This window comes from Notothenia coriiceps, unplaced genomic scaffold (genome assembly GCF_000735185.1).
Source record: "Notothenia coriiceps isolate Sejong01 unplaced genomic scaffold, NC01 NC01_scaffold00029465, whole genome shotgun sequence".
NCBI lineage: Eukaryota > Metazoa > Chordata > Actinopteri > Perciformes > Nototheniidae > Notothenia > Notothenia coriiceps.
In genome coordinates, this window is record NW_011362166.1 from 13,173 (window position 1) to 26,293 (window position 13,121).

A 13,121-nucleotide genomic window follows, 5' to 3' on the forward strand; every position below is an offset into this window, starting at 1 on the left:
GTCCAACATAAAGTGCCAGTTGCACCAACAACGTAATAAATAGTTCAACATAAAATAAAATAAAAAGGTGCCAGTGATTGACCTCAATCCCTCCTATTCTTCCAATATCCTGATGAAAAATAAAATCTCTCTGTTGCATAGGCCACTGTTTGATCAACGCGAATTCGGTGTGGGTCCTTGTACTCCGAGTCGGGCTAACGTCCACGCTAGCTTCCACGCTAGCTGCTATATGTTTTGCATTGAGGTGATACTTGAGGCTTGATGTGCTGCGGTGATATGCGAATTCCTTTTTGCATAATTTGCAAACAACCGTGCTCTTATTGACGCTTCCATCCGTCCGTTTTTTAAAACAAAATGTCCCATCCACGGGGCCAACCAAAGCGGTCTCATCAGCTTCTTCGTTCGTTCCACTATTGTTCACTGTGGTTTGTTGTTGTCTGAAGTCATGAACGTTAGTTGGTGCTCCAGTATAATCGGTACCCCTGAAACTCATCCAGTGAGAAACGTTCCGCGGTACAAAAATAAGTGCGATTAAAATGCGTTAATTTTTTTAACGCGTTCATTTTTGTGTAATTAATTAATCTTAATTAACGCGTTAAAGTCCCGGCCCTAATATATATATATAAGCTTCTGCAGTGAGGTTCATGGCTGGTGAGGCACTGACTCTTCAGGTTTACAAATATAATATTTTGACCTAAATCAAAATATAATATTATTTTCAAAAGCTTTTTTTGTCTGATGCTTCGATTAATTTTAAACAGACAGTTCAACAAAAGGATACCCAAACAATTACATTTTATCATTTAAATATTGAATTGTTCTCTCTTAGTAAGATCCCATTTTCAATAAAATTGCGGTCTTACCTTGACTTGAAGATGAAGTCCATGCTATCCTTCTGGACAAAAATCTCTATTACTTTTTTGTAAAATTCCTCCTTATCTTCTTGTAGTTTCAAAAGTCTATCATAAATCTAATCAATAGATTTATGATTCATGTGGATATTATCCGGCTGAACAAAACGTGCATTTATCTAACAGGTACGTTTCCCACAGATCTTATTTTGAGCTATTTTCTAAAATCCTATGGAGAAATCTCATTGCTTTTTTGTGGAGGGAACCCATGCACAGCTTACTTCCTGGTTTTAGGACGCGTCACTGCAGCTCTCTGGTCTCCTCTTCACACACTACACTTTTCGCGGCACATGTACTTACAGCCAATCAGCTCGGAATTATGTGAGATGATGTATGGTGGGGATGGCAGCTCAGTGCCATGAGGGGCATGATCGGGTTTTGTCCCACATAGCTCTAAACAGCTCTATAGGCACACACTGTAGATACTAATTAGAAGAACACAGACTAAAACAGCAATGTACAGACGGATCAGATGATTAAACATCATCTTAAAATATATGAGACCTATCCTGGTTAAATAAAGGTAAAATAAATAAGTAAAAGATATTTTATATTTTTTTGTAATCATTATTTTTAATACTTTCTGCTGACACTAGGTGGGGCTGTGCCTGCCCCTAATGACCAGTCGCCACTGGCAGTAGTAACATCACTACTGAGTACAGATTATGTTTGTGTAAACACTGTATAAGAGATTCGTCTGTATTTAATCTGATGACAAGTGGTTGAACAGTATACAGTAGTAAGACAACACAGAGATACTTAATGGAAACTTCTATTTTTCTATTGTTCTTTCAATTCTTTAATATCAGCCATGTGTGCTATATTTAGTCTCAATATGGCTCTAGAACTTTATCCAGTGCAATTTAAAGCATTTTATGAAATAGTATGAATTTAGCCTTAATAACTTGCGTATTCATATTGTGTTAATGGGGCAGTAGATTATTACCTCTGTATACATTTTCTCCAAAAAAAACCTTTTACCTCAAAACAATGGGTCTTTGTGTGAATCTAACCATTTGAACCACTTCACTTTAAAACTTTATTATATCCTAAACTAACCAACATGTTACTGGCTGTAATAGTGGCAACATAATGTAAAGTCATTATAAGAACTAGGGATGCTCCGATCGATCGGTCACCGATCGAGATCGGCCGATCGATCTCGATCGGTCACCGATCGAGATCGGCCGATCGATCGGTGCTCTCTAAACATGCCGAGAGAGAGAGACTCATTTCTCCCGTGTTATTATCCAAAGTTAATGTAAACTTGAATAATTTAATTCATTTGAATGTAATAATTAAGTTGATTGTGTTGTTTGTGGAAGCTCCAGTGAATGAGCCCCATTAACTGAGTTTTAAACATCACTTTAAATGGAAAGTTGAAAAGTGCCTGAGCCTCAATCTATGCTCTAAAGGGGCTGTCATTTTTTCCCCAGGCGTCCAGGGCTGACCATTCACCCCCCTCCCCCCACGGTCAGCATTCAGAGGTCTCAGACATCCCGGGACAACGCCACGCGGATCACTCTGCCGTCCCACCCGGCCATTGGATCTCAAAAGCCTCAGCCTCCGCACATGATACAGGTTACTGCTTCTTGATGGCTGTCTGCCAAATATGAATATAAATAATGAAAAGTCATTCAAAACACTGACTGAACTAAAACGTTTTTGTTTCCTACAGAAGCCCATGTTCAGTCCTGTGACACCAGTAGCTGCAGCTACTGTGGCTCCAATAGTTGCCACTAACACTGTGCCATCAACAACCACAATAGGTATTTTATATATTAATTAATACCAGCTATAAAATGTTTTACAAGAAGAACACAATGAAACTTAAATCTGTGCAGTTATTCTTCCACATTTATTAAATAATATTGTCGTCCTCATTTTTTTTAGGCTGTGTTCCGCATTCACAAATGAACAGTAACACTATTGTCACCATGACGATGGCATCGCACTCCTCTCATGCTACAGCTGTGACCACCTCGGCCATCCCTGTTGGTAAGACGATTGTTTGGTGTGTAGCGCAGTGGGTTGTGCGTTGATGTTGGGATCAGGTTCAAACCCCACTGCAGTCAGCATGTCGTTGTGTCCCTGAGACACTTCACCCCAAATTGCTCCTGTGGTGATTGTCCACAGTATTGAGTATGTAAGTCGCTTTGGATAAAAGCGTCTAACAAGTGACATGTAATGTAATGTTTGGTGTCTTTGGATGGAACCCGGCTGTGTGCTTCACAGGCATTATCTTAATGTAAATAAATGAATCGGGTCTTAAACTCATCTTTCTGCTACCTATTCCAGCTAAAGTGGTCCCTCAGCCCATCGCCCACTCTTCATCTCGTGTGCAGCCCGACTACCCCGGAGACAGAGCCAACCTCATCCCCATCCCTGGCCATCGGCCATCTCCTAACCCCGTCACCATGGAGGCCAGAAGTGACATCAGGTGAGCACACAATGTTGAGCAATTGACACGGTTATACTAGGAAAAATAGACAACCATAACATGGTAGTAGACATCTGATATCCACTTGTTATGTTTGAAAACCTAATGTAAAAAAAAGCTGATTCGAGCCACCACCAGCGCTAGAGACGTTTATCCATTAAAAGAGCTCTTTCATCCTTTTTTTGCCATTTTTCTACTGCCATAAGCCACAAATTGTGCTTCTTTTAAGTATTTGGGTCTGGACCAACATGGTCAACCACTCCTCTGACGTTGCAATCCCTAGATCCACGCAGATAGAGCGGCTCGGGTAGGTGTGGACAGGAAGAGCACGTAATGGTGGAAAAAAAACCTAACCATACAACATTTTAGTTTGGAAATCAAACTAAGCAAAGATGACAAAAGGATATCAACAGATCATAACTTTGTTAAAGCGACATAGTGAGGGTTCCAATGACATATGCCCCTTTCACACCAACGCGGTTCCAGAGCCGGTTCAGAGCTAGAGCCTGAAAAGCACCGTTTTTTCCTGTTCACACCGCAGCGGAGCCGCCTCTCAGCTCCGGAATCCGGTTTGTTTCAAGTACCAAAAAGTTGTCGGTCTAGAAAGCAAGCACCGCATACGTCACGCTTACGGCAGGGGCAGGGGCAGGGGCATCAGTTTTAATGTTATACCATAGTAATTAATGCTGCAAAGCTTGGTATTTTGAGCTTGTTGTTTTCTCATTATAACTTCTGTATTTAAATATGTGGATTTAGACATATGGAGATTAGCTATAATGAGATTGTAAGTATTTAAGAGAAAAAATTAAATGTGACAAATATGCATTTACCTGAGTAATAGAGATACCTTATTCAGATGACGATGAATTCATTCTGCTTGTCTGAATCATTGTGTATGTTTACGTTGAAGGCCGCCTGTGCCCGTGCAGTTCCAGTATTTCCTACCGGCATACTCCTCTTCGTACCCTCTGGCACACACCTACACGCCCATCAGCAGCTCGGTTTCTACCATCCGCCAGTACCCTGGTAAGCTCTGCTAACAATGCTGTTCTACTGGTAACATACACTTTATTATTTGACTTGCCATTTACAAGCTTGAGCTGTAGCTAAGATGTTGACACAATATTTTGAACTCAGTACTTTAAATGTGGAATGTTTAACATAAGGGTTAAACATGTTATACAAACATCTCACACGACTTCCCCCTCTCAACATAGTTACCCCTCAAGTTCCTAGTTCAGCACTGCCTACCCAGGCTGGAGTAGGCGTGGCGACTACCGTCCATCTGAACCACATGCAGCTGATGGCAGTGGATCGCATCGGTCTCCCATCCGCACAAATCGGAACCCAAGGGATCCAGCCAGCACCAATCACTGCACAGGGCATTCAGCCTACACCTATAGGAGTCCAGGGCCTGCACACGTCCGCCCCCATCGGCACGCAGGGACTACAGCAGGGCCCCATGGTCACTCAGCAACAGCAAGCACAGTCTGAAGCAAAACCTGGTGATTACTAAACACACATAGTGGTGCAGGGATAAGTCCTAAACCACAGAATGAGTCAGGATTTTAGCACTCCTGGTTCGAATGTCTCAAAGTCAACAGTTAATTTTTACAAATTTTTAAATGTCAACATTAGCAGCCTTTAGCTTAGCGGAAGTCACATGACGTGAAGTGGACTTTGCATTTAAGCTTTAACAATGATAAAAGTGGTGTAAATATCTGCGGTTTATTTCGCTGATCAAAATGTGTAATTATACAGATGTTTGCCATGGAGCTTATTTTGGGAAATATTCCAAAATCCGATAGAAAATCCCATTGGCTTTTGTAGAGGGAGCACTTGCGATGCTAACTTCCGGGTCAGCCTACAACAATAGGTCATCACTGCACCTCTCTTTACTGCCTCAGTGAAACATCATGGTGTTGATGAGTGCTACAATTGAGATTTTGGCTGCATGTAACGCATGTTTGATTTTCTTCAGGGGTTGTTTTGGCCGATGGCTTTGTAGCCAGCCCCATCAGCAGCACATTCAGCTCCACCCAGCCAGTTGCCACCATGGTGCAGGCACACGCCCAGGCAGGGGTAGGAGGAGCCCCCACCCTGGTCTCCTCCCCAAGACCCAGCATCCTCCGCAAGAAGCCCGCTAATGAAGGGTGAGTTGAAGAACATTACATGAGACATGTTCAAATCCTAAACCTCTTAACTTTTATTCCCACAGTTTTGTCAGTGCTTATACACTGCATACATTTTTTTTGTCCATTTTGAATTCAGGCTCCATAATTGTTTGAAGTTAGATGCTTACAAATAATATGTCACATAATGCGTATCTCTTGCCTATTAGGGTTGCCAGAAACTGACCATGATCAAAATCGATTATTCGGCAGCCCTGGCGAATAATAATCGATTATTCGACCGACCCCCCCCCGCGCGGGAGAGAAAAAAAAATCAGACAAAAGGAATTCCGTTGTTTGTGTCATTTAACTTCCTTTGGACTTGTAAGTTCGAAGTAGTTCCACAAGGAGGAACTCTTTTTACCTGCCGCTTTGTTCATCTTTAGTCGCACGTGTGAGGGAGAGGGGGGGTGGGGGCGGGGTCGGTGTGTAGCGTGCTGCAGCAGTCTGCTCTGCACGCAGGCTTCCTCCAAGTTTACAGTAAAACAAACTGGTGGTGTGACCAATGGCAATTTACAATTATTAATACTATTACTATTATTAGCATTAGTCTATATTTTGGTTGAAACTAAGCCAGAAAAAAATTATAATAATAATAATAAAAACATATAAATAAAATCGATTTTTAAAAATAATATTCGATTATGGAGACTGTAACGAATATTCGAATAATCGAATGATCACTGGCATCCCTAGTAGCGGCTAATGTTAGCTGCAGCAGAGATGATACACCTGTGAGTCTGAATGTTCCACAGTATTGCAATACTACAAGTCAAAACTGCTCCACTGAAGGTTGCAGCTCCGCTCTGTGAGAGACTCAAAGACAACCTGATGAGACCGTCTCTGAGGTCAGTCAAGTCCTGAACAGTGAATATATGTTTCCATCAAATCAGAGAAACAAGTGCCACGATTTAATACGGTTAGACTGTTGGACTCTTCAGTTCAGCAGTCAATCAATAAATACAGTATTTACTCCAGTGGGCATGTGGTTTTTTATGGAAAGGAGGAAAAGAGGAAAGGAGGAAAGGAGGAAAGGAGGAAAGCCACAGGAGAGAATGAGGAACCTTAGTTCTGTGTTATTAGGATAAAATGCACAAAAAATATATTCTTGCCTGGACTCTGGATATTTCTCTCTCTGGTCTCAGCAGCAGTTTTTATATTGAGTTCATTTTCAGTAGTATGTCTTTGCTTGTCGCCGCTACACCCCGTGTGAAAGTATAACGTATGCTGTTTGAAGTGTATACAACCTGTAAGATTCTCCTGGTCTATAGGGCATTACACTATTGGCTGCTTTGGTGCAATGTGTCTCATTATTCTGCTGTACCATCTGTGTCTTATTGATTCCTCTTTGTCTTGTTCTGTAATGTTGTGAGTGTTACATCGGATCCACGACAGTTACACCGGGAAGTAGATTCAAGATTGAAGGCCTTTAATGTCATGTGTTCGTAGCTACAGTGTATGTATGACAATGAAAATCTGAGGCTCCTCCAACAGAGCAACACAATAACACAGATACATTAGAATAGAAGTAGTCCCATAGGAGTCTATACACAAGTGATAAATAAAGTGTAAGTATAAACGGTGGTCACACTCACCAGGAAGCCGCTGGGCGACCCCACGCTGAGCTCCGCCTCTTTCTGGGGGCTGAAGCTGCTGCTGTGCCCCGGAAACACAAACTGAGAGAGGACCTTCCCTCCCTCATCAGGCCCCAAAACCTCCACACAGCCCAGCAGGGGTCCCGTGCCCACCTGGCCCCCAACATCCACCACTTGACCCCCCAAATCCACCACTTGACCCCCAACATCCACCACCTGGACCCCCAAATCCACCACCTTGGAGGGGGAGGAGAGCAGCTCTGAGACGGGGACGACTTCCAGAGAGTTTGTGAGAGAGGTGAGGTTCCCCAGAGCCTCGGGGGAGACCGTCTGAACATCATCCAGGTTTAGAGTCACCTGAGGGGGCAGGACATCGCCCTCCAAACCGTGGTGCGGGGCCATTTCGGGGCCGGATGCCAGGATAAGAGGGTCCACGGTTTTGGGGATGACGGAGGAAGAGGAGACGGAGTCTATGGTGAGAATCCCAGCGCTGACCAGAGACAGATCCATGGAGAAAGTGCTGTTAGAGACTGAGCCGACGGGGATGCTCACTCCGAGAGCCGTGGGGGGGGCGGGGCCTCCGGGAACAGCTGAGAACAAAGAGCTGAGGTCCAGGTTGGTCAGCTGATCGCCTCCCGAAACACAGGGCCCGGCAACCGTTGCTGGGGCGGAGCTGATGAGCTCGCTGCTGGGGGTCAGAGAGGGCGTGGTCTCCATCTGACTCAGAATATCTGGAGGGGGGGGAGAGAGAGGAATGAGTCCTACAACCTGGGAATTAGTTAGCATTTAGCACTTCTGGAAGTTAACAGTTTTTTGTGTGTTAAGAAGCTGGAAAAAAGGTGTGTGTGTGTGTGTGTGTGTGTGTGTGTGTGTGTGTGTGTGTGTGTGTGTGTGTGTGTGTGTGTGTGTGTGTGTGTGTGTGTGTGTGTGTGTGTGTCTCTGTGTTACCTGGGCTCAGGTGGTGGTGTTTGATCATGTGACTCCTCATGGAGCTCCTGGAGCTGAAGTGTTTGCTGCAGTCTGGCAGCGGGCAGCGGCTCCTCAGAGCGCTGCCGCCCTCCTGCTTGTGTTTCTTAGAGTGGATGTAGAGGCTGCTGCGAGCCGAGAACTTAGCATTACAGCCTGAACACAGAGAGACATGGGTTACTGAACACAGAGAGACATGGGTTACTGAACACAGAGAGACATGGGTTACTGAACACAGAGAGNCCTCCACTGTGCTCTCAGCGCTGCCGGCAGCCATGGCTGTGACCCCCCCCGTCGCAGCTTCAATGGCCAACACTGTGGCCTCCCCCACCCAGCCTGCGGCCAGCAGCACTGCAGCCTGTGCTGCCAGCTCCACCTGCCCAGACCTAAAAATCAAGCAGGAGATGGAGAGCATGGACACCTCGCAGCCAGGTGAGCAGCGCACCAGTCTCCGGGGAATGTTTCTCATGGTCCTGTGTTTTTGTAACTGATAGTTTTTATTGAATATTTAAAAAATAATTATGTTATCACTCTGTTATTATACCTTTTTCAACTTACTTACTTTCAATATATTGTGCAAGTTTAGAAATACAAACTGTAAAATAAAAATGACACTACTACACAGGACAAGGACAAATGAACATGATTTCATAAAAAAATAAAACTTGGTAAGCACATCATTGATTTCTTTTTGATGACAGTGGAAAGGAGGTTATCCATTTTTGCATGCTAAAAATTGCATGAAATAAAAAAAATGAATTCCAGTAAAACTATAGGAAATCCACAAACATAACATGTTTATCTCTTCCTCTCAGATCCCAATGCAAACTTGTCATCAGCCCCTGGCCTCACCCAGGCCTCCTCCCTGAGTGCTCCTGCCTCCGCTGATCTGATCCCTGGAGCCTCCCCCAGGAAGAAGCCCCGCAAGCAGCAGCATGTCATCTCCACGGAGGAGAGCGAGATGGTGGAGACCAACAGCACCGACGAGGAGAAGGCTCCCGGCAGGCCCATCACCGGCCGGGCGGAGCGGCGCGAGTCTCCCCCCAGAGAATATGTCGGTATGTAACCCCATGATGACATCACTGATGAAAATGATGATGTGTTATCGGCTCTTGTTCAACACTCGTTTGTCTTGCAGATGAGGAAGGAGTGCGTTATGTTCCGGTGAAGCCCCGCCCTCCTGTCACTCTGCTGCGGCACTACAGGAACCCCTGGAAAGCTGCCTACCACCACTTCCAGAGGTACAGCGACATCCGGGTCAAAGGTCAGTAACTTCCTAGAAAAATGCTTGTGCTCTCGGTTTGTGCAAAGTCTTGAAAGTTCATTATAAACATATAAACTTTAAGAAGTTGTGTTTTTTAAAGTTAGGAATATTCAATACTTGATTCTCTTATCTTCACAATCACTCATGCAAAGGGGAAATCTTTCATATCTGAAATAAAACCATCTTGTCCTCATATTTGTTAGCTATGTACTTCTGATTGAAGGAAGAGGAGAAGAAGGCGATCTTTATTAATCCCCTTGAGGACATTCAGCCTTAAATCTGTTGTTGATATAGAGCAGGGGTCGGCAACCTTTTTGATATGAAGTGCCATTCAAAATAATGTCTTTTATCAGCGTGCCGACGATCGTGTATTATCAGCGGGGAAGCAGTGTGTGGACCTGTCAGCGCAACTTACATGATGCCGAATTTAACAAACAAATTTAAATAATTGGTTTAAACGGCATAATAATAAGGACGATTGTCCGTTCTGTGATTCTCCAGAACACACAGATGGCCAGTCCCCTTTGTAGCATGTTATTTTGATGAGAGATGAGCAGATTGCCGCTGGGCTTTCAACTAAAGACACAGCCACGCAAAAAACTGCAGCATTTGTACAGCTCCTTATGGGTACTGCAATTAGTGAAGTGCTTTCCTCCGTGGTGAAACGATCAGCACTGCACCACGGAGGAAAGCGGCAGAAAGTCACCTGAAGATAAAGAGAGCGGGGCTGCGTTGCGTGCATGGCTTCCTTCTGCAGGTAACGGGCAGACGCGTTCTGGTGTCTCGTTCAGGATCCGAAAATACAATTTAAATATTTTGCACACTTATTCCACTTATTCCTAGTGTGCCACTGGTTACGGTGCCGCGTGCCAATGCTGGCATGCGTGCCAGGGGTTGCCGACCCCTGATATAGAGTAACAGTTCAATGTGAAAAAATACACACTTTCTGTGGCTATAAAGGAACGCTCTTCACTTTGTTTTTTGGCAATTGCATTATTAGTGACACTTTTAGATATCATGATAAAGGCCTGGAGAGTCTGTGTGGTGCAGGTACGTGGACAATGACACAAGAACGGTTATATTTTCCTAATAAAAATATGTACACTTCATATCAACAATCCTTTTGCTCTTCTAACAGAAGAGAAGAAGGGCAGCCTGCAGGATATGGCCAACCAGAGAGGAGTGGCATGCCGAGCACAAGGCTGGAAAATCCACCTGTGTGCTGCACAGCTCAGGCAGCTGGTGAGTGCTGACCCCAGACCTGCAACAACAGAACACTACTGTGCTGTTGATCCCTCTGGAGACTAATGTCTTTCTTTCTCTCTGCAGTCGAGTTTGGAGCATGATGTGTACAGCCGCCTCTCCACGCTGCAGGAGGGCCTGATCCCCAAGAAGAGGGCGGGCTCTGATGATGACCTGCACCGGATCAACGAGCTCATACAGGTAGGGTTGTTCTTGCAGACATTTCTCTGCTCAGGTGTTTGCAGCCATTGCTCATCAACGGTATCTTTTATAAATTAAATGCGAACAAGTTTAGTTAACTAAGATCATTACCATTGTGAACTGGCCCTAACTAGACTGGAGATTATGTTGATTTAATCTTTTTCCTTTTCAAATTTCCACAATAATGCCCTCAGGTGGCAGCAAATAAGTTCATAATTGTTTTGTTTGACTGCACACGCATGGATTTATAGTTATTTTGATTATTTTTCATATTTCTACAATATAGATACACTGGTAGCAGCTGCGCGTTCTGCTCTCTCTTTTCTGAGAAAGCTAGTGGAAACATTCAGCTAATTATGGCATAATGAGGCTATGAGCGTCTGCGATAGTCATGGATGAAAAGTGAAACTGGAGAGGTGAGCACAGGCATACAACCACAAGGCGTTTAGTGTGTGTGTGTGTGTGTGTGTGTGTGTGTGTGTGTGTGTGTGTGTGTGTGTGTGTGTGTGTGTGTGTGTGTGTGTGTGTGTGTGTGTGTGTGTGTGTGTGTTCAGGGTAACATGCAGCGCTGTAAGCTGGTGATGGACCAGGTGACCGAGGCCAGAGACACCATGATGAAGGTTCTGGACCACAAGGAGAAAGTGCTGAAGCTGCTCAACAAGAACGGTGCGGCGAAGAAGTCCTCCAAACTGAAGCGCAAAGAGCGGGCGTAAGCTTGGACCCTCTCCTCTGTCCACAACCATCACCACCCCCCATCTCTGAAGGGGGGGTGCTAACAATTTGGTGCTATGATTTGCTGCATACAATCGCACGCAGCCTCCCGATCTGCCTGAGCAGACAGTGACAGGAGGGCGGGAGGAAGCAGACGAGCGCATCAACAACTGGTTCTCATTCAAGCTCCACACACATGTTGATTGGGAAGCATTGTAGGCTACATTAGAGTGGCCAACTGGTCCTTTTTTTATTTTGTTAAATATTGAAGACCCCCAGAGACCATTTTTACTAACCTAATTCCTGCCTCTCCTTTAAGACAATGTCAGAACTGTGTGTCTTTTAATATATGTCACTTAATGGAGTTGCGGTTAAAAACAAACAAATAAAAGTGATGTAAGTATTTCAGTTAGAGTGGACCAGCTGAGAGTTATTGAATGGGTCAAATCATTTGAAAAGGAGTCCTCTCATTAGCTGTGTATACAGACTAATCTCACACATGCTCTTTTCATTAAACTGTGCCTTCATTTAGTCAGTATCCTTAAACTAGAAGAAAATGTCAGCTCAATTTCACTGCTTCGCCTATTCTCTGAAAATAGGTTAGTTAATATACTGTGGGTAAACACATTTGAGATTTAAAAAGTACTAGATGTGGCAAATTGAATTGATTTAATGTCCAAAAAATGCTGTTATAGGATCAAAAGTGTCCTATTATGATTATCTGAATGCTAAAACACAATGCCAACTTAACTTCACATTTTAAACGGCCATGAATCATCTACTTTCACCAAACTAAGAAAAAACTATATTTTGATTTGGTGTCAGAGTGAAGTGCTTGAAAGAGAGTGAGTATCATATTGGTGGATTGAGTTTATGTAAATCACTGTAAATGTGCTTTTGGTTCTTCATTGACGTGCATCTTTTCAAATGTTGTACTGAATAAGCATTTTGTGCAGTGCGGCGTGTGCCGCTTCATTTTGTGTAACGATAATGACGTTATGAGATGAAGCACCCTGAAACATCCAGCTATTGTACATTGTTTTTGTCTGTGTAATTATAGTAAAGATACTTAAACAATATGGAAACAAGTGTTAAGTCTTTACCTGTTTTTAACCCCTGTTTATAAAAGTTGCTCTGATGTCAAAAATATTCTTGTCAAAAAACAGCCTTCAAATATTTTGTCTTAATATTATTTTCCACTTTTATAATTAAATCTTTTAACCATCTTCTGTCCTGATCATCACTACCAAATATTCATTGTTTTCCAGTTTGTTAAAAAAAAAGACCTCTGTTTTTTTTGTGAAGTATCTTTTCAATATGAAATGCCATGGGGCTCATGTGTTCACCTTGGGGGGGGGCTGTCATTGGTTAGCAGATGTGAAAAGCTGTGCAGTAATGGCAGTGGGATCGAATGTTTCAATGTGGACACTTTCCTCCTTCAGAGTGAGGGTATTTGGGCTGCACACTTTATTCTTAACGTATTATAGGAGCCAAGGATAAATTCCCAACATTTGAATGCTTTATGCATTCACATTTTTGCAAGAAACTATTTAAAAAGCCCAAAATATCCCCATTGAGACCAAGGGTTAATATTGTACATGTTAAAAAGAGTGGATAAAC

At 43.5% G+C, this 13,121-nt stretch overlaps 1 protein-coding gene across 1 annotated transcript in view; it reads left to right on the plus strand.

Moving 5' to 3' along the window:
- Positions 1-12,727, plus strand: part of sap130a (Sin3A-associated protein a) — an 18,296-nt gene extending 5,569 nt beyond the window's left edge. The window contains exons 8-22 of the mRNA XM_010786694.1: positions 2,348-2,492; positions 2,590-2,680; positions 2,805-2,909; positions 3,210-3,351; positions 4,262-4,377; positions 4,569-4,856; positions 5,333-5,505; positions 7,121-7,371; positions 7,487-7,732; positions 8,322-8,515; positions 8,899-9,141; positions 9,222-9,347; positions 10,486-10,589; positions 10,677-10,790; positions 11,345-12,727. Coding sequence (XP_010784996.1) covers positions 2,348-2,492; positions 2,590-2,680; positions 2,805-2,909; positions 3,210-3,351; positions 4,262-4,377; positions 4,569-4,856; positions 5,333-5,505; positions 7,121-7,371; positions 7,487-7,732; positions 8,322-8,515; positions 8,899-9,141; positions 9,222-9,347; positions 10,486-10,589; positions 10,677-10,790; positions 11,345-11,503 — 2,497 coding nt within the window. The 3' untranslated portion in view covers positions 11,504-12,727. The remainder of the gene's footprint in view (positions 1-2,347; positions 2,493-2,589; positions 2,681-2,804; positions 2,910-3,209; positions 3,352-4,261; positions 4,378-4,568; positions 4,857-5,332; positions 5,506-7,120; positions 7,372-7,486; positions 7,733-8,321; positions 8,516-8,898; positions 9,142-9,221; positions 9,348-10,485; positions 10,590-10,676; positions 10,791-11,344) is intronic.
- Positions 12,728-13,121: the final 394 nt, after the last annotated feature.